The following is a 22,033-nucleotide window of genomic DNA, read 5'->3' on the forward strand; positions in this document are numbered from 1 at the left end:
GGAGCTATTGCTCACTGAAAAGATGACAAATAAGAGTTTTGCCCTTCAGCATGAAATTCAGTACTCCATGTCTTCCAACACTACTACATTCAACCTTTGATATGACTGCAGAAAAAAAAGCAACCAAAAACCAAAAACATAAAAACAAGCTGCACCAGTACAAAGAAGAAAAAAAATGAACAGACCTCTAAAGCCAATGACCTGTTCCCTGCTATATTTTGAGACTCATCTCTAACATGACATTTATTTAAGAATCAGCCTCATAATGACAGGTGAAAAAAGCAATTAATATAAAAAATTTTCCTTTTGCTGTATTACTACTTGACCACCTTCCCATGTCATCTTACTATCAGCTACTGAGAACTAATAATTACAGAGAGGTTTATTGTACAAGCCATTATCCCGTAGTCTCTCAGTTGGCTGATCTTCTGTGTGTACCACCTGAAGTTCCAGCTCTACTTAACTTGCAGCAGAAATGAGAAGATAAGCCTAGACTATAAATCATAGAGTTGTGAAGCTTCTGTTAAGATAAAGAAGGAGGACACAACTGTGATTTCTACCATTGTGTCTGTACGATTATAGAGTCTGGATGGTATTCTGTTTTACCACTGAAATTCTCCCTGTATATTAGTACAAGTAAGGTCACATCTCTGCCAAACCAGAGACATTTCATTTAGCTTTAATAATCTATAATTGCCTCATCTAATCTAACTTAGTCACACAGGGAGACGAGCAGCTCTGGAGAGAGATACATCACACTTAACAGTTTAGGATGAGAAATGGAACTGGATTGTGGAGATGCACCATTTAACATAAACTTCAGCTGTCAGCAGGAAGCACTGCACAGTGTTGCTGGAAAGCCAAGACTGAAGGGCAGACCTTTGTCAGACTTCACAGATATTATTTTAAGAAACACCAAACATACACTCCAGAAAAAATGGCTTTTCAGGCATACAACTTATAAACACAATTGATATCAGAGAAGTAAAGATGTACTTACCAAAAACAATAGAGGACTCACAGTAGTAGTAACCATTTGGTTGCTTTTTTTTCAACATAGAGCAAAGATCTAGGCGCTGCAAAGTTTCATCTCCAAAATAATGGCTTTTAAAATCTTCATACAGGCATGAGTCAATTTTTTTCACCTTTAAATAGCAACATAAAATTCAGTTAGGTATTCTACTAGAAGACTGAATTTTATGGTTTCATTCCAATAATTTTCATTTTAATCAGAGGTATAGTTAGGATGGAAAACTACTTCAAAAAGAATAATGAAAGAATAATATGCCGAACCTTCTGTTTTAGTTAAGCACTGCCTGCTGCAGAACTTAAACAAGGAAATAAAGTGTCATTACACCTTTTTTCTATCCCTCCCTCTTCAGTCCTTCAGTTGTATGAAAAAAATTGACAAACACAATGCTAAAACTGCTTTTGCTTCCAGTGGTTTGCAACCTTCTTCATGGAATATGTAACTGGAAATTATTCTTGCTGTCATCACTGGGCATGTGACTACAAGGAAGAATCTCAAATGTTCAATGGGGGCAGTTTTCTGAGTCTTTAAAATCACCAAACACAAAAATGTGGTTGTTTTGCACATACAAAGTGGAACAACTTAAATGTTCTACAAGGCTGTTTTCAGAAAATCTTATTTCAGTAGTTAAGAGATTAGGGCTTCTCATTCCATCATATTTTCAATAAAAAAAAATTATCTCTGCAGAAAGTCAATCTTTCACCTTCAACGTACCTCAGAATAATGCTGTTTGCATTTTAAAAATTGTTACTGTATGCTATGGGATGTTAGGAACAACTGCTGTCTCCAGCAGCTCCATCACAGGGCTGCCTGGCTGTTGCAGCCCAGGGGACCCAGGGCCCCAGAACCCAGCCCAGGGCCTCTGATGGATGTACCTGCTACTTTCATGTCCCAGAGACACATAGACATGCTCAGAGTACACAGACATGGCTGGCTACACAGGCTGCCACAAACAAGGCACTGCCTTCTACAGCACCCACATATATGAATCACATGAGACACAGGTGTGAACAGCCCCCAGCAGAGACTGAAGGTCACTAGTGCAGGTGTGCACAGGACTCTCCAGGTTCACAAGCACATGCATGTTTGTGCGTCCCCCAAGCATCATTGTGGCCCCTCTGACTGCCTGGCACCTCTGCCCACCCCACGTGTCCACTTGCTCATTGGGCCAGCTTGAGGTTAGGTTAGGTAATGAACGCCTAAACCTCTCATACACACCCAGTTTGGGGAAGATAGAGATGTCTGTCCCCAGCAGCCAGCACCCAGTACACTAGTTTGGTCAGACAAGCATGCCCACCAGCCCTATTTTACACAGAATCTGCCCCTTTTTACCTCCCATTCTGCCTACTCTTCCTTTGTTCCTCCCCAGCTCCTTCCTTTGAACATCCTCTATCTGTTTGAACAGTACCACCAACCCCACCAACACCCTGGACATCCCCAGCAGCTGCAAAGTCCCAGTTTTTCTGAAATTTCTTGCCAGCCTATCAATTAGTGTGACTGAGGAGGTTCTTCTCTTGGTTTTGTCTATTATGTTTTACAGGTTTGTGTCTATGTATATATATTTTTATGGCTTCACCATTTTTCTTACCATCTCATTTGAGAAGGTCCTCAACCAGATAACTCTACTGAAGTGAACAGCCCCACACTCCACATGCCCTTATCAATCTGTATGGCTGACCAGCTTTCGCTCTTGCTACTGCCTCCCTTATCCTAGGATGGTCAGGTTTATGTCTCTGTACATGTTGTTTAGGGATTCCTCCTTTTTTTAATTATCCTCTTCTGTACTGAAAAAGTCCCTCACTAGACATCCTTAAGGGTGAGACAGACTGTCTCCTTCCTAGCACCCTTACATCTGTCCATCTGAGCATCCCACTTTCTTGTGGTGGTTCATTTCTAATTACTTGAATAAGTACCTGTACATTTGGTTCTCTAAAGTCTAATACAGAGACTTTTGGTCCCCTTTACTAAATTAGACTTTCAGTGTGCTAAAGTCTAATTAAGTGAAGGTCAGAAATATCTTCCCATTTCCTTACTTTCTGAAACGATGACATCTAGTGGAGGATGCTCTTCATTTCGGGGATACAACTTAGACATCTGTATTCGAGCCTCACTGTTGTTATCTAAAATTTGATATTCTATGGCTAGATTAGTCTTAATGTACTCTTGGTTATTTTAAAATTAAATCACGATTCTTTGCTTTTTGGCTGACAGTTCTTTGAAATACATTTAGACATTAACCAGTAATTAAAAAAAAAGACCTTTTCAGCCTGGAGAATACTTGTCAAAATGTGAAGCCCTGAGTACTTGTGGAACAAAATGAGGAAAAGATCAGAATCACCACTTCACGCTTCAATAAAAAAAAAAGCAGTTACAAGAGGTTGGGATATTGCTTGTCAAAATCAGATTGGTAAGATATGAATCAAACGCTGAATGCTCAGGAATTGAGTTATGCTCGTGATACACTACTGAAAAGCAGTCATGGGAAAACTATTATATTTTTAGTAACTTGGAGCAATTTCTGGAGTGCTGTTTGTAATGAGATGTGAAAGGATGACACAAGGCAGGTGCATGGGAAGGTCACATTTATTTCTTCATTGCAAGGGTCTGGAGCAGTAAAGATGAAAGAGGAGCTGTTACCACATGAGCAAGTTACAGATGTTGATTAAGAAATATGCTATAATTGGGGAAGGGTGAGAAACAAGAGTATTTGAGAGGCCATTTTGAAGTGTTTGGTGCTGTAAGGGGAAGACACCTACCTCTTGAGGAAGCATTGTAATGAATGGATGCATGTAAAGGGACATGGTTGTGTAATGTCTGCCTGGAGAGGCACTGCATATGGAGCTCTTGCAGACTGGCAAGACACCAAGGAGTGAGCAGTTGGTAGCCCTGTCAGGTCTGTGCCTCCTTTGTATGCAGGTGGGGTCCCTCCTGCCATCCCCAGCCTGCAGTTAAACCCTCCAGCTACATGGAGTCCCTGTGGCTGCTGTCAGCAGGCAGCCAAGCAGTGTTTGCCCCTTTGTAGGGGGAGGAAGGTAGAACCAGGAGCAAGAAGGTTCTAGTGGTGACAGGCCTTATCAGACTGCAAAACAAGGTGTAGAACACCCTCTTGCACACAGCTTCAGTTTCCATGTAGCAGAACCCACAGCCAAAATGCCCAGCTCCCAGCACCACATATCCAGCTCTCTGAGCATGAGGGCTGCATCTGAAGATTCATTTACAGTTGCTCAGAGTAGCTTCCCTTAACAGTGAACTGCAGAAGCTGCAACAGGTGAAGAGGTGAGCAGCTGGGGAGCCTGGCAGTGGGTAGGGACGGCCACGAATCCTGCTGCAGGGCTGGCAGGTGACGCAGCGGCAGCTCAAGGAGATGCTGTGTGGGAGCAGATGCTTGGCATCCCTTCCTGGCCAGCAGGCTAGGCTGTTCAGGGGGCTTCCTCCAACAGCCTCCTCTTCTTCCCCTTCCGCGCAGCGCTCCCTCCCGGGGATGCGGCAGGGGCTGTGGGGAGGAGGCTGAGCCCTGTGGAGCTGGGAGGCTGCGGGCCCATCGCCTGCACGACGGCAGGGGCTCGCTGCCAGGAGAGGGCAGCGCGGCAGGACGGCGGCCGCGGCAGCGCTGCGGGGGCGGAGCCACAGCGCTTCGCCTTCCTGACAGGACATGGCGCCGGGGAAGGCGGAGGGCAGGGAGCATCAAGCACCTGCCCGGAAAGGGAGAGTAAGGGGGTCAAAATAAAACTTTTGGGGTGCAAGGAGACACAGAAGCCGAGACAAGCTGTCCATCTGTGGTGAGAAGGGTGAGCAGAGGAGGGAAGAAGTGGGAGAGGGTTCAAAGTGGGCTGCTGACAGTGACCGTGGCCTCTGTGAGGGAAACTGGTACAGGTGATCCCTGCAGTGCGTTATGTACTTGGATAGAAACCGGTACTGTGATGGTGCTGCATAAAAACCAGGGTAGGACCCTGAAACAATGACCTGTTTATGTGGCTGCATTGTGTGAGGAGCTATGGTCAGTGCACGTGGGTGTCCCGTACCTCTGAGGGAGGATAGTTTTGTACGTGCATATATACACGTACAAAATGCATAGGTATATTGTGCATGTATACTACCGTATTTATGGGTATCTGGGTATACATACATACTTATTAAAGGATACAACGAAAAACTGTAAAACTATTACCAACAGTGTCAGAAGTTACCTCTGTTCTGCCTTGCTTGGAAGCAAAATGGTGGCTGCAGTTATTGGCTGCACCTTTTCACTTGAAGAAGCAACATGTATCTTTAATTCCTAGTAGCATCTTAGTTTCTCCAGGGTTGGAAGAGTGAGTGTGAACCTGCTGTTGTCAATTACAGTTACTTCTAAGGACTTTTTTGAATGAGTTGTGAATAAAAATCTTTCTCCAGCAGAATGAGTTCCACATCAGCCACAAGCTGTGTCTTGCCACCATCGCTTGGGCCTGAACAAGAGGACCAAGAGTGCTCTGAGACACACATGTCTGTTTTCTGGTATGCAGGACAGCTTGCTATTACTTACTATGATACAGAAGACTGCTCAGTTTACTTCATGCCTGACATACCTGACAATGAAGACCTCAAGCTACTGCAGAAAGTAATTGGGGAAGTTAATCCTCAATGCATAGTGACCAGTGCAAAACAGGACCAAAATATTTCCAAATTCCTGACCAACCTAACAGCTACTGCTGGTGATAAAGATACAGGAAAACCAGAAATTGTCCTGTTCCCTAACATAGATTTTGGCCTAGAAGTCAGCAAGCAACGGATCCTATCTAGACAATTTCCATTTATCCCATCTCATATGACCGCAACAGAGAAAATTCTCTACCTATCTTCAATCATCCCTTTTGAGAGCCCACTCATGATACGAGCCCTAGGGGGACTCCTGAAGTTTCTAGACAGAAGAAGGGTTGGAGTTGAACTTGAAGAAAGCACTATTGCAGTTCCTATTTTGGCCTTTAGAAAGTTTGTGCTGTCAGATACTGTGAATATGGACCAAGACACTTACTGTGTCCTGCAGATATTTAAAAGTGATATCCATCCTTCTGTGTACAAGCTGTCCAGCGGATTAAAAGAAGGATTCAGTTTATATGGAATTTTAAATCGTTGCAGGTGCAAATGGGGAGAAAAACTGCTCAGGCTGTGGCTCACACGACCTACTCGTAACTTGACAGAGCTGAACAAACGGCTAGATGTAATCAACTTCTTCCTGCTGGCTCAGAACCATGAAACAGTCCTCACTCTTCAAGGTTGCCTTAAGAATATTAAAAATGTGCCCCTTATTCTAAAAAGAATGACTCTTTCCCACACAAAAGTTAGTGACTGGCAAGCACTCTATAAGACAGTGTACAGTGCAGTGTGCCTCAGAGACACATGTCGTTCTCTGCCCAGCAATATTGAACTCTTTCAGAGTATTGCGCGTGTCTTCACTGATGATCTGCACTACATTGCTAGTCTGATCAGCAAAGTGGTGGACTTTGAGGGCAGTCTTGCAGAGAACCGCTTCACTGTTAGACCCAATGTGGACCCCACCATTGATGAGAAGAAACGGAAGTTGATGGGACTGTCAGACTTCCTTACAGAAGTGGCACAAAAAGAACTGGAGACCTTGGACAATCATATTCCCTCCTGTTGTGTTATCTACATTCCTTTGATTGGGTTCCTTCTCTCCATTCCACGGCTACCAACTATGGTGGATAAGAGCGACTTCGAAATTGAAGGCTTGGACTTCATGTTCTTGTCAGAGGATAAACTGCACTACAGAAGTGCTAGGACTAAGGAGCTAGACAGCCTGCTGGGTGACTTGCACTGTGAGATCAGAGACCAGGAAACACTTATTATGCACCAGCTGCAGACAAAGATCTTGGAGAAGTCTGATGTGCTTAACAGTGTGATTGAGTATACTGCACACCTAGATGTGCTGCTGGCTTTGGCAGTGATGGCCCGGGAGAACACTTACTGCCGGCCACGCTTTACTCACCGCCACGGCTTCCGCATCAAGGATGGAAGGCATCCGCTCATGGAACTATGCGCAAAGACTTTTGTTGCCAATCCTGTGAACAGTGGCGAGGCTACTAGACGAATAAAGATCATCACAGGGCCCAACTCATCTGGAAAGAGTGTCTACTTAAAGCAAGTAGGTCTTATAGTATTCATGGCTCTAGTTGGCAGTTATGTCCCTGCAGCAGAGGCAGAGATTGGAGAAATTGATGGGATTTACACAAGAATTCATAGTAGGGAATCAGTTTCTGTAGGGCTCTCTACTTTCATGATTGATCTTAACCAGGTTGCCAAGGCAGTAAACAATGCCACAGAGAGGTCCTTAGTACTTATTGATGAGTTTGGTAAAGGGACCAACACACTGGATGGCCTGTCTCTTCTGGCTGCTGTCCTGAGGTACTGGATCAGTCAAGGAACCCAGTGTCCGCAGGTCTTTATCTCCACTAACTTTCACAGTTTAATGCAGCTAGAACTCCTGCCTGACACACCTCTTCTGGAGTACCTGACCATGGAGACCCACCAAGATGGAGATGAGTTGATATTTTTCTATCAGATCAAACAGGGCATGTCCACTGTTAGTCATGCTGCCAATATCGCTGCATTAGCAGGAATGCCAGCCAAAATTATTCAAAGAGGAGTGGAAGTGTCAGAACTGATTCGTAATGGAAAAGCTATCAAATGTATTGATAACCCTTCAAAACAAGATTGTATGGAAAAATGCAAGTATGTTGTGGAAAAGTTTCTTTGCCTAGACCTTGATGATCCCCATGTGGATTTAGAAGAATTCATGCGTAAAGAGGTGCTGCCTTCTGCAGCCTCAGTCCTATAACAGGGATTTGTGTAAAAGTATGGTTTCTCTTGTATCTACCACCTTCAGTAGAAGAGTTTGGTAATTTAAAGAACGATCACTATATCCAACACCTCACACTACATTTAGCATGTAACAAGCTGTCTATAGTGTATGTCTTTTCCTCTTCTTGTTTAGAACAAGTACTGTAGTTACATATCTCTGTAGTATGGTGTATAATATGAAAGCAGAAAAACTGAGAGAATTCAAGAACCTATTCCAGCTGTTGAGTCACCCAGTTTGTGTATTTTCTGCCCCTGTTGTTAGACCTTCAGATTAAATAAATACTGTAGAAAAATCACAAAACATTTCTGCTGGTCTCATAAGACTGAAAGCAAAGTGTTTATTGTTTTGTGTTGTGCCCAAGTGATCATTTCAGCCATTTTAGGATAAGTATCAAAGTTTCCAAACAAGTATGTGCCTGAGACTCCCGTACCAGTTGTCACAATATAAACCACTGATGTGGAGGCTGATTAGTGGAAATACCAGGGAATGTAATGAGCTCTGTGCTTTTTACTATACCAGCATTTATGTCCAAAATGCCAGAGATCCCAGGAGCTGGAGGTCAGAATCAAAGCAGACTGATAAACAGGGGTACTACTTTGGTTTTACTGACAATCCCTCTCTTCTCATAAGGTCCTATATGGTACAACTATGGATCTATGCCATATGGGTATAAATGAAAGCAAAATTACAAATCTAGGAAACTGGAAGACTAAACTAGGAACGTAAGACAGAAATTCACATTTTGTATTCTATTTTTGAGTACTGAGTAAAACTTAATAGTAAAGGAGTAATACCAGAAGGTCAAGATTCCTTTTCACTTTTCTTGTCATGCACAGGATCTTTACTGAACACAGGATTTGATGTATGCATTAGCAACAAGAATTAATTAACAAATTAATGAAGCAGGGGATATATGTAAATACTACAGAAGTAATAACCTTTCCTGCCTGAGATTCCTTATCTAAGTAAGATGGAAGAAACATTAGTCTGACTCCCAAAATTTCCTATAAATGCTTACAGTATGGCTAATGAAACACATCAGCAGATATACTACATCTCTCTTTAGCTATGTTTGAATTCAAGAAGCCAAAAATATTAATGTCACAGAGAAAATTTACGTGAGAAAAAAGTAATTACCTTCATATTTATCAGTATTAAACATCTTATCTGGTATGTCTAGCTGAAGATAGCAAAAGATGAACATGAGTGAACATCAGAAAGATTTTAATTTGGGTTTGACTCAGTGTAGAATTTCCTCCTTTATGATGGAGGAATTATTACAAAATAAGTACCTTGTGTTATCTCTATAGGAAACTAGGAGAGTGGCAAATGTTTAATATAATTTATGTTTAAAAATACACAAATTAATTTTTTAATCATGTGGTTACTGCTATTTCCAGCACCATCATCCTAACACCATCTGCAAACAGTATCTAGCATCTTGACGATGTTACCATTGAAGTCTAATGCTAACAGTGAATCACCTGCCAGTGTTCTAAATACAGATTTTTCTCACTAACATATTATGTTCTACTAATTATGCATACAGCATTCTAAAGATATACTGAAGAATATAATATATTAAATATTCATAAATTATATTTTTGTGTTTTTTTCCTGTCAACCACTGTCTAGGCTAAGGATAGCAGATGCCATCAGAGCAGTTCAGCTGTCAGTCATCTACTTAGGAAATTTCACAGTATTTGCACTAGGCAGCACTAGGTATCAAAGATTCTCAGATGTCAGAAAGCATTTATTAAGTGTGCCTCACAACACACAGCAGTCTGGATGAATGACAGCGGGGCTGTGACTGACCTGTGGCAACATGGGGAAGCAGGAATAGCAATGTTATCTTTAAGTGCAAAACTCCAGTTGTTTCTTTCATTGTGGTTTATTAGGTTCTTTGTATAGCAGATGACACCAACCCAAGATTCTTATAATTCAAACAATCAATTGTGGAAATTGTTGGACAAGTGTAAGCAAATTATATCCCTTTGTCTCCTTCCACAAGGAGACCTAGAGGCACACTGTACCTCCTTATTTTGGGAAGTTTTCAGTAGTGCCTTTGATCTCAGAATTGTCCAGCTAAGCATGAAGAATGAGTTGCTCCCACTTCTGAGCAGATAAGTTCTTTAATGTGAAAAGCAAAGGAGGGGGGGGGGGGTACAGTAACCCAGATAGCTCTTCTCTAAACCACTTTATCTTACATTTTTATCCTTTATTAAAGTCTGTTCCCAAGTTTTTTGCATTTGCCTTATGCTGTGCCTTCCAAGTAGAAAGCCAGTTTCTTGAGATCTTTATTAATTTTAAATTATCAAACTCTTTGCTTTGTAAATATCAGCAACAATTTGGGAAAGCTAAAATATGCAGACTATATATATTTCAAAAATGCCTGAATCTCTATAAAGGTTTGAAAAATGTAATTATTTTTTCCCAAATACAAGGGAAAAAGAAACTTACATTTAAAAAATATTAATATAGTTTTAAAGCTATAGCTGTGATCTATACTCAACTACTATAGTTCTATTTGCTATTTTATATACTTTCTCATGTAATCTTCTCCCACTCTCCCTTTCTTGTTTCTCATACTGTTGTGTGATGTGAAACTGCAATTAGATATTATATTAAAACATACTAGAAAGTAGTTATTCCTTTTATGCTTCATGGTTTTATTTATTGTTTTCAGTAAATGCATGAATCTGTCTCACTAAATGCACTGACACAATGAAACAAAAAACGATAGTAAAGACCCATGCTAATGCCTGACAGTGGATTGACAGAAAAAAACCACATTTTTAATACATAATATCTTTCTAAATAGTATATCTTTAAATACCATATGCATTATCCAGCATTATGGAGGACTAAAGGAGATGATTTGGAATGACATTGACCTGGTTCTGTCAGCAGCAGTGAATATCAGAACACAGAAAGTACGCATCCTGGCTAATAGTAAACCAACTTAAAAGCAGACTGGCAAAATCCCCACCCTTATTGTCTTAGATGTTTTGACAAAGGAGTTAAATTACTGGGCAGCTGATACTCTAGAAGAGCTGTGGATTTTTAAAACGAGTGTTTTAAAAAACAACTGTTAATACAAGCAAAAGCTTATGTAAACTTCCAAATTTAACAACTGTTACATACCACCTAAAAACTGTAGACAAGTCCTTATTTCTGCTTCAGAGCAAGTATGTATACCCTTGAAGTTTCTTTAGGTATCTCAAATCTTACTGCCTTCTTCCTACTGATTTCACAATACTACTAAATTAAAATGTGCACCTTCAGCATTTTTTAGAGTTATTCCTAATGAAATGTTAAAGTTTTCAATGCTAACTATTAAGGAAAAAAAAACCCAACACCTTAAAACATGTACATTATATACTTTACTTCTTATTTAAAAGTATTTTTTTTCCTGAAAATTATTTTTCTGGGCAATGTTAAAGGATCACATAAAACCTTCTATACAATGTCAGCAAAAAAAAAGTATGAATATACACCTTATGTTAAATAATACAATATTACTGTTATGAATTAACTAGATACACTAGCATTGCTTCTATAAATTTATCATCACAGTTATAAGCTACTTCTGTGTACTTGTGTATTCTGTCAAAAAAAGCAAATAAACAAGTAATAACTACAATATAGAAAATGTGTTTCATTGCTACTCTGAAATTCACCAAAGCATATTTAACAGAGGTACCTGACAGTCTGCATCTCATGTATAATCCAAGTATCATTTTGATTGTTTATTTGCTTCTTTTCTCCTGTACAGTTACAAAACTAAACTATCCAAATAAACTGTATTAAATAATCTACACCCTAATAATAATTTTGAGCAAGTACTTTCATCCTTTAGTCTTGCATAGTTTCACCAAAGAAAACAGACCATGATATTACTGTCCTGAGAATACAGATTGCTAATGTACAGTACAGTGCTACTGTTTATATGGTAGATGTACTAATTATTTTTTCTTTAAAAAATCAGTATTTTCAAGTCTTACCTCTTCAGCTGGTTACAAAGTATGATGCTATAAGCAACTCCTTTGTTTGCTTCCCAGTTAAACTTCCTAAATTGCTGCTGAGCTATGTGAAATGTGAGCTCACCTGCTTACGTAGCTCTGGTGATTTTGACAACTTCATAAAGGTCAGATGTGGGTTAAAAGCTCTGTCTTCTCCTGCCAAGATGCCTTTTTCTTGAAATATCTTCTTCATGGTCTCTGAGGGGGGAGAAAAATGTAGAGGTACAAAGATATTACATGATAGAATGCTTAAAAATGTGCTTTCAACTGTCATATGAGTCACAGCTGCTCCAGGTGGAAAAAACAAGATAATGAGTACTAAAAGGCAGAGAGATTCCTAGTTAACTTCAAAGGAACATAGGTTCAAAGGAACGTAGGTTCAAAGGAACAAAGGTCTCCCCTCTGTCTCCTCTTCTCCAAACTAAACATCCCTAGTTCCCTCAGCCGCTCCTCATATGACTTGTTCAGTAGACACTTCACCAGCTTGGTGGTTCTTCCCTGGACATGCTTCAGCACCTCAATGTCCGTCTTCTAGTGAGGGGCCCACAACCGAGCACAGTACTCAAGGTGCAGCCTCACCAGTGTTGAGTACAGAGGCACGATTACCTCCCTACTCCTGCTGGCCACACTATTCCTGATGCAGGCCAGGATGCTGCTGGCCTTCCTGGCCACCTGCACATACTGCTGGCTCATGTTCAGCTGGCTGTCAACCAGCACGCCCAGGTCCTTTTCCACCAGGCAGCTTTCCAGCCACTCTGCCCCAAGCCTGTAGTGTTCCCTGGAGTTGTGATCGAAATGCAGGACCCAGCACTCAGCCTTGCTGAACCTCACACAGTTGGCCTCAGCCCATCAATACAGCCTCTCCAAGTTCTGCTGTAGGGCCTTCCTGCCCTGAGGCAGATCAACACTCCCTCCCAACCTAGTATAATCATCATACATATATATACAAGCATAACTGCTATATAAGCTCTATAGATGTATTTCTCTAATTCTATACATCTATGTATCTAGATCTATAGACCTACTATATATCTACAGCTGTAGCTATGTATATATACACAAGTACAGCTTCTTTTTATACATATATTAAAATACATTTATATAAATAATACAAGATGTATTATTTTAAGCTGCATCTGTAGGAAACATGCCTGATTTACACTGAATCCCCACTAAGCTATTGTGCAGCTGTGCACACAAATGCTGCTGAACAACAGACTAACATATCAAAACAGCAGACTACAAATAAATGTTTCCTCCTTCTTGCTGAGTTACGGCAGTTCCAATTACATCATTTAGTATGGTGCACATGTATCTCCATGCATCCAATGGCCTGCTTATTTTCTGATGTTAGTAAGCTAATAGTTACATTTATTTAAAACTGAAAGTTATCTGTAACAAAGCCATTTTCTGGTTCCATTGTTTGGTTTTCAGAACTGCACGACTTGGGGACTAATTGTTTTTGATGTTTCAGAATAGGACTAGTCTTACCACAACCAGGTGTATGCTACCCTGTTATATTCTGACTCAATTCTTGTAATTGTAGTCTTTTTTCTCCCTCCAAAGCTCAGATTCTTTCTGCCATCATTTCTTATGCCAACCAGTGTCTTTCCTCTCAACCTGCAGTTAAGATCTGTACTGGTGAAGATCTGCACCTCTAATGGTGTCCCCCTATCTCCAGTAAGAGCTTAGTGTCAGACCAGTAGGTCAGCAACGTTCATCTGACCACAGAATTTTAAGCCCAGTGTTCCCAACAGGGGAGACTGATCGTATGACACTATTAACATATGTTACAGTAGGGCACACACACTTTACACTGCTGAACAGCAACCACACAGCTTTTGTGTCTTCCTCTTCTTCTAAACAGCTTTATTCAATATCTGCTTTTATTTCTCTTTCTCAATTTTTTTTTTTCATACTTAGCAATTCTAATCAAGAAAAAACGTAATGAAAAACTGTGTCAGAGGAAAGAAAGCGTAACTTCAAAGAGAGATTGCAGTTTTAAATTTAATACATTTATGTGTGTGTGTGTGTGTGTCCACACGTTCTCATGGTGATCAGATTTCTCACAGAGCTCTGTCATGGCATAGACTTATTAAACATCACAGGATCAAGGTATTGGCCACACTTGCTGGTATTACAGATGGCCTCAATTTTGCTGCATTTGACACTTAGGGAAAGTGTCACATTTTACTGGTTAAGGTGACTTACAAACAAAATTAGCACAATGTTTCCTTCTTCAAAGATAATGAAAAAAAAGAAATCTGAGTAGATGGAGGAAGGGGGGAAAAAAGAAACAACAGGAAATGTTTTCCTGAGAGTAGAGGAACATTAGAAGATAATATAATATTTGAAGAAGTGGCCACAAGAAGGGTTTTAGAAGAAATTAGGAAGGAAGCATGGATGCTGTAGACAAGAGCAATTTCCAGGTTTATGGGACAGCATGAAAGTGGATTTGAAGACTGAGCAAATACACAAAGGTTGAAGTTTATGATGGAGGTTACCTGAACTGAAAGAAATTAGGGGATGATGACACGAATCATACACAGGCAATGCCCATGGGTCTTAACAAATGAGGATCTGTCACCTTTCCCCCAGACATACATGTTACTAGCTAGACTGAAAAATCAATTAAGATCTGTGTTTTCCTTTATTAGTGTCAGGCAATGTTTACAGCTTCAAAATATACCCTAGAAAACTTAAGGCTATTTTTACAAGCTCAATTACTTCCTGGAACAAATTTTTGGACAGCTTTCAAACCGTCTTTCATGCCATTTGAAGTACTCTGCAAAACCATTTGGACCCTATTTTTGTAATGTCAAAATTACTGAATGTCATCAGCCTCTCTTACATTGGATGCAGCTGAATCCATTAGACAACTGTTTCCCCATAATTAAGACTTGAAATGTGATATATAAAACCTACCCAGAACAGCTATATACTGGCAAGGCTCAACAATTCAACAGCTAGATCAATACAGAATGATTCATAGAAAAATTGCACATTGAGCCATATTCTGTAATAGAACTGGCCATCTTCTTTTCCAAAATTTCATTAGATATGGAAAAGTGCTATATATGTACATTTTCTTCCAGTCTATTAATTTCTGCTTGTCTCTGAACCATGTTCACTCAATTAAAAGGTCTGGAATTTAGAAACAGTATTCTGTCTCTGTATTGAAAATGTTTACATTTGCTGTCCTTGCTTTCAGAGAACCATACTTTAGATTTTTAGCATTAAGGAACAAATGTGAAAATATCTCAGAAATGTGTGATTCTGTAACAGAATGTTATAGAGAAACAAAGGCAATTAATATAGTGAATAGCATGTCCAGTTTCATTCAGTAATACAGCAGTGCTCAGTGGCCTTTAACCAGATCATAGTATGTGTTCTGTACAGAGGGATGTTAATAATCAAAACATCTGATAAACAATCTAGAAGAAATTAAATGGCAGATTCAGAGCCAGGCATGCACATGCTTAGTTAGATTTACGTATTTCACACACAATATTACAGTGAGAATAAAAACAATGATAAACATCAAGGTGCAAAGATAAAATACTATGAGATACTGAAGATGTTTCAGTGTTCCTACTACTTTAATAATTTCCTTGCAACAATTTAAAACTTCCAGTCCCACCTGACTATACAATAGCAAATTAGAGATTACCTGGTCAGTAAAAGTCAAAATCCTCTTGTAAGATATACTTTCTCTTTGCCTTATAAACAGATCCTCCACTTAACTCCTGTGATGCAAACTTCCTTTCTATTAAATCTTTATTCTTTCCCTGGTATACCCTCTCTGTGCCTTGCTGAAAATGCCATTATACAGCCAAAGCATATTTTTCTTCATGTGACACACATAAAAGTTGAGCTCAGAGATCTGGCAATAGAATAGTTTAATATCCACATGCAATTTATAAAACGCTGAGCTCCAGGACAAATTATTTAATAACAGTTACCTCTTGGAAACACAAACTCATAAAACTAACTGGTGTTATACTAGGTCTTAATAGCGACTGTTCATTTTCACTAAACTGTTTGCCCCTGTTGTCAGCATTTGCCTAGTCAAGGGGCCTAAAACGAAGAAAACTGTCATGTAGCACAAAGCTGAATTAGAAAAGGTTGCATGCTTAAAACTACATAATATCAAAATGTATGAACAATTCTCAGGTCTATTGGAACCAGTCCTTCACGTAAGTAAGTGTTATCAGCAGGTAAGTGTGTCTTGGCTCTTATAATTAAATAAACAAAAGAATCCTTGGAGGTTTTTTCTGCTGGTTTTATTCATCACACAATATAACATATATATATTTGCTAACATAGATAATTATACTCTTGAGACAACAGAACATTGGCACTTCCAACTTCACAGCATGCCTCTCTGGCTGTGGATGACCCTTGTTTCTGCACTATTCAGTAAAGCTCTGCTACACGTTTAAGTAGGAACTATAACTAATAGCACACACACTAGAAGGAAATCTAACATGTTACAGCAGTACATTTCCAATGGAAATGTCACGGATTTGGACTAGCAGCTTTTTGTTCACATAGTACAAATCAGATGTTTTAGTGGAAAAGTACAACAGTCTTGAGTTCTCAATTTTTCCATCATGTGAAATGACTTAGAAAATAACTGATAAGAGGCAAAATTAATTTATCTTAGCTTCATCTGGAACTAAAGTGAACTAAATTAACTTAAACTATTTTCCCTGGGCTTTCTGAAGTCAGGGCAACGTAACACATCCTAAAATAGATGCTAAATGTGTGGTTTCATAATCTTTAAAGAAGCCCATAAACCACTATCCTTGACAGAACACTGCTCCTCTCCAGCCCTATGCTAGCCACTACTCCTATTTTTTATGTTGATAGTCATGCAGCTGTACAGTAAACTGCATTGGTATATTGAACAGGTTAAAAATTAACTGGCAAAGGTAAAAATAGTAATCTCACCACATGTAGCTGCACCATGTGGCTGCACAAATACCCCCTACGACAAAAGGGGCCAGACTGCTTTGGTATGGTGACAATGACAGCTTATGTTTGAGTAAAGCTGCAGTGTACCTAGAGAAGATGATGGATGGTATATCTCTCTTTCCATGTCTCTCTCTCTCTAGAGCAGACTGTTACGAAAAACAATTTTGTGAGATGAGACTAAATGTCATATATATAAAACTAAAGTTAAAGGAAATGACTGCTTAGATGTACCACACTTTGTCTAGTGCACTCCTAACTGTATTAAAATTTTTACCCAAAAAAAAATCAACATTTCTTAAAAAAAATTGACCAAAACCAAATGAAATCGTAAACAGAAGAGCAATCTTTTTGTTCATGAAATACAAGCTCCCCCTCATGGTCAGACATGCATCAGTCTTCCATAAAACCAAGAAGGGCAAATCCCGTGGGTATAAACCAGGATTCATTTATTCACTTGTATCAGGTTCAAATACCATTTACAATTACCAAAATGAAAATCAAAGCAAAGCAATTCATTACCTTTTCGAAATTCACTTAGTACTTCAAATATTCTGTAATGTAGCAAAGCCCAAGACATTTAGAGTCTTTTAGAAATCACTGTAAAGTGTATACAACACACTTACCTCGGAAGGATTTTTTAAATAACTTGGACAAAGAGTGATTAAAATACTCCTCAAACTTCCGTCAGACCTAACATCTTTTTTTCTGGCACAAACACCAATACAAAAACTTAATTTGCTTTCATGAATTACAGTTTACTTGTTATGAAACAATATTAGCACTTCCAAGAAGGCACAAAAAGATACTCTGAAATTAGCAGCAACTCAGAAGTTATGGTTATGACACTCAGTAAGAAATCTAAAGACAGTATATCCTGAAACCACACCCTTTAAACGTTTTCAGACATTTTACCGTTTTCTTCTGGTAATGTTCAGTGTTTCAAAACTAAACCCAGATAAAACAAAACATCACTGTTTAAGTCTAGAGATTGAAAGACAAGAGGCCAAGAAATGATCCATTTGGTTGGCAAAATTAAGCACTGAAATAAGAAACATTTTTACTAAACAGCAGTGTTAATTGAAAATAATATACAGCTGTAGTTGCAATATAAACAAAGACTGCTCACCAGTGAGTATCAGTAGTTATGCTTTACAAAGAAAACACAGGAGCTGTACTATAATTCTGTCTACTAGGAAGGACTGTTAAACTGAGAAACAAAGCTCAAAATCTGATCTCATCCTGTCCTTGTCTAATTCTGCCAAAACCTGGTACACTAGTCTAAGATGTGTAAATAATCACTCACAACAAACACTTTTATTTCCTGTAGTGAAAGGGTATTTGGCTCTCTGTGTTTAGCAACACAATTATTGTGGAGTTCTTAATAATTAACTATAAACTTCTCAAAATCATAAGTTACTGTCACTAACAGAAACCATTCATCTCCTTTCACAAGAGGTACTGAAAGAGAACAGAGTTAATGAATTATCTCACTGTTTATAAAGCAGCATACATACAATATTCTGTCATCTTTAAAAGAAAGCTAAAGACAAACTCAAAGACAAGGATGAGGAAGCATATTGTCCAAAGGACTGTAGAAATACTTGGTTGATTCAGTCTTTGAAATAATTATGGGATTATTTGAAACTGGAGCCTCTCTAGAAATACAAGTCCTGTTCAATTTCTACCATAGTGAATATTATAAATACTCCTCTATCAAGTGTTGCCTAAAATAATAAAGCATTGCCCAATAACAGCATAAGTAATTTGGTAAGCTGAAAAGCTCATGGTCTTCTATTAAACCTTTCTTTCAAGTGTGAGTTAAAAAACAACAAAGTTTCTGAAGGCACTTCAGAAATGAAACTAATTTTTAGAGAAAGCACTGCATAAATAAAGACTCTTCCCATTTTTTCTCTGCAAAGAGATAGCGTGACAGAAGCAGTCTTTGCTACTCTCTGCAGAATGTCCTATATGGGTTATTGCACTACTAAAAAATGGTGTGACCTCACATTCCTCAGAGGACAAAAGATAATTCATCAATACTGAAAAAAATCTTTTAAAGAGTCTTTCCAAGGAATAGTTGGAATTGCTGGGATGGTTGTAAAGGACACAAATGAATTACAGACAGTACTGTTCTCTGAGAATTTTTAGTTACTGTCTGTAAACAATATAGTTTAAGTATAGAGACAAAGACAGATAAAAAAATTCCACTCACTTTGTTTTGGTCTAGGAACTGACTGGTGTTTCTCAGCTGATATTTATGCTCCTCTTTATTTATTCCTGACTTGAACCACATTTTTGGATGCATTTTATCTGGCTGGCAAAGGCAGAGTTTTACTCTGAAGTGAACACATAGGTGAGTGCACATGCATAGCAGCATGTACCTGCCACATCTTTCAGTAACTTCCTAATTGCTAAAGGAAGGCAATTAACATTGAACAAGCCACAGACCGGTTCCACAGCTACTCAAAAAAACCTACTTCAGGCTAAAGCAGCATGGAATCCAACTCCACCCCTCTGGCAGAAGAGTCATGTCCTACACCCTAATCCACTTATACATGTGGGAGTGGTAAGTTACAGTTAATTAACTGAGATTTGAGAGTGATGTCTATAACATACACCAAAAACAAAACTTAAGACTCCCCTGACCATAGAAAGGTGAAGAATGTCACCATCCCTCAGTGCTCTACTGAGCATGAACAGAAAGGAGAGAACTACGTAACTTTGCAAGTCAGGTAACTTGCATCAGAGATACAGTTCTTGAAGTCAGCAAGTATGAATATACAAATTGAAAGGGCTATAAATACCAGCTGAGAAACAGCACACAGCACCTGAACCGAAACAAGGTGGAATGGACTCTTTATATTAATCTACAAACCTGCGCTACATTGTTTACAAATAATAAATAAAAAGCTATCAGAGAACATTACTGTCTAATTAAGGAATATCCTTTAGAACAATGCTGGGAAATTAATCATGTAGCCTTTGCAGCTGATAAAAGTAAATTAATGCTGACTACATTAGCAGCCTCTGTGCTGCATTCTCATCTAGGTTTTCGGAAAGTTTTTAAAGCACTTAAACTAGATTGACAAGCTGTACCTGCTATTTCTTTAAGTACATTTGTATGATCATTTTCTGCCAACTTCACAAATCCAACTTGATTTCTGAAGTGATCAATTCCTTGAAATGACAAATCCACAGTTCTTCCTTTCAGGATATCTTCTACAAAATCCTTGCTGTCTAAAAGAGCACCAACTGCTCTGTCAAGAGGAAAGAAAACATCTATGTGAAAGACAAATATATTAATAATTTTTACATTGCTATTATTCATTCTATCAAAAAATATCGCAAAGCTTCAAAGAATCAAATGATTATCTACTCAAGCACTTTTTCACTACTTCCTATCAATGCATTCAATATTAGTATTACCATTTTATAAAGGTAAAGTGGTTCATACACCCTGCTGTAAAACCAGAGAAGTAATAAGGCAAATCCAGCAGCAGATGTAATTCCTCAAGTTTATCTCAGTCCTCGAGATGACTAGATATTAAGGTAATAGCGTCTCCATACCACTGTACAACCTATTGAAACAAGATGCTTACTCAGAAGCATTTAGTTTTCCATTCTTATATTAAATCACTTTTTTCATCTCTTGATAGCTTAACTGAACATGCTAGGATTTTTCTTCATTCAAAGTTACTACAGTGTTACTTAATATTTAACAGAAGTTAGTGACATATAGGTAATGATAAAATTATATGGAAATTACTATTAAGCTCATCGAGAAATGTTATTAAAAGAAGTACTATCTAAACTGATGCTTACTTTATTTAAGAGGTAAATAACATGCACATATAATCTACATATAATTTAAGACACAGGAGCAAATCTGGTAACATTCTAATAATTTTAATTAGCCATATTAAATGTATGTATGATTTCATGAAATATTTTTGACCTGCACTTAAAGTGATTCACATGATAAACAGAAACTGTATAAACATTCTTAGTGTCTCCTAAAAGATCTCTCACATGCTCACAGGTTTTTTATTCTATTTAACAAAAATGAATGTAAACTTTTCATTAAACCGATGTTGACTTAATAAACGCTAGGTGGCAGTGACAGGTTAAAAAACTGTCCAGAGAATTCATTTTCCTTTTTCTGTCCTAGCTGTACCAAAGCCCTATGAATGACTTCTGAAGTAGGCTAAATTATATTCTTTAAGCCTGTACAATTACAAACAACTTCACACGTTTCCACTGTGTTTAACAAGACGGACTCCTGATGAAAACTATGTAATTCACTGAAACCTAGACCAGGTTAAGCAAGATGCTAAGGTTGATTACATGATAAAATATTCTGGATTTGTATAGTCCTCCTGTGTTTTTTATGGGCTTTTAATCTACAACCTAGAAGTACTTTAGGTCCTATATAACCATTTTAAACAACAATGCTACTACTTGTACTTTGATAAAGATATTTATTTTTCTTTGAGCATAGTCCATGCCACTTACCTACCCTTTTATCACCATTAGACAAGCCTGTTCCTATGTCTCCCATACGTGCTATCTTCGAGACCTTTCAAAAACATCATCTAATGCTGATTGTACCTGTCAGATTACTTCACAGGTAATCATGTAGATTGATTTACTGACATGAACCTAAACACTGTTCCACAAATACATATATTTCAAATACACTGTGCCAAAGATCGCAGCAGACTTTCAGGTAATGAATCATGCACATACCTAAAATTAATCTCTGGATGTTCTGCATCTGTACACAGAACTAGTACACAGAGAGTCATGAAAAACTGTTCCCCAGCTGAAAAAAAGAAGTATATTTCAATACTGTAGGGTGTGCTGCAGAACTCACTGACCAGCTCAACTTGGATGAGATCTGTGAAAGGTCAGTTGAAGCACCACACTGCGTTTCCAATTTAGCAATGTGCCACTCTAGATTTAGTTGTACTTTTTTCTTTTGTATATCATCTTGTAAACACTTAAAATATTTAGAAAAATAGTTGTAATCTCACTCTAGTATATTTTGTATTTTCATATCCTATCAATCACTTTATAAATTCTAACAATTGCTTTGTAAGAAAAATGCAAAGGACAAACATTTCCAGTGAAGTCAATAGCAACAGACAC

The 22,033-nt window shown here is 38.5% G+C and overlaps 2 protein-coding genes across 4 annotated transcripts in view; one reads left to right on the forward strand and one right to left on the reverse strand.

Moving 5' to 3' along the window:
• The window catches only part of AKAP7 (A-kinase anchoring protein 7), an 80,091-nt gene that overhangs the window by 44,799 nt on the left and 13,259 nt on the right, over window positions 1-22,033 (reverse strand). For all 3 annotated transcript variants that reach the window (XR_007889115.1, XM_051615556.1, XM_051615555.1), the window contains exons 5-7: window positions 19,982-20,142; window positions 11,994-12,106; window positions 1,001-1,145 (exon numbers count right to left, since the gene is read on the reverse strand). Coding sequence is in view for 2 of the 3 variants with exons in the window: in XM_051615556.1 (XP_051471516.1) it covers window positions 1,001-1,145; window positions 11,994-12,106; window positions 19,982-20,142 (419 nt within the window). In the remaining variant the exon portion in view is untranslated. The remainder of the gene's footprint in view (window positions 1-1,000; window positions 1,146-11,993; window positions 12,107-19,981; window positions 20,143-22,033) is intronic.
• MSH5 (mutS homolog 5) lies at window positions 5,427-7,862 on the forward strand. The gene has a single exon (XM_051615554.1). It carries the CDS (start codon window positions 5,427-5,429, stop codon window positions 7,860-7,862), a length of 2,436 nt encoding a protein of 811 aa, XP_051471514.1.

This window comes from Apus apus, chromosome 3, assembly GCF_020740795.1.
Source record: "Apus apus isolate bApuApu2 chromosome 3, bApuApu2.pri.cur, whole genome shotgun sequence".
Classification (NCBI taxonomy): domain Eukaryota; kingdom Metazoa; phylum Chordata; class Aves; order Apodiformes; family Apodidae; genus Apus; species Apus apus.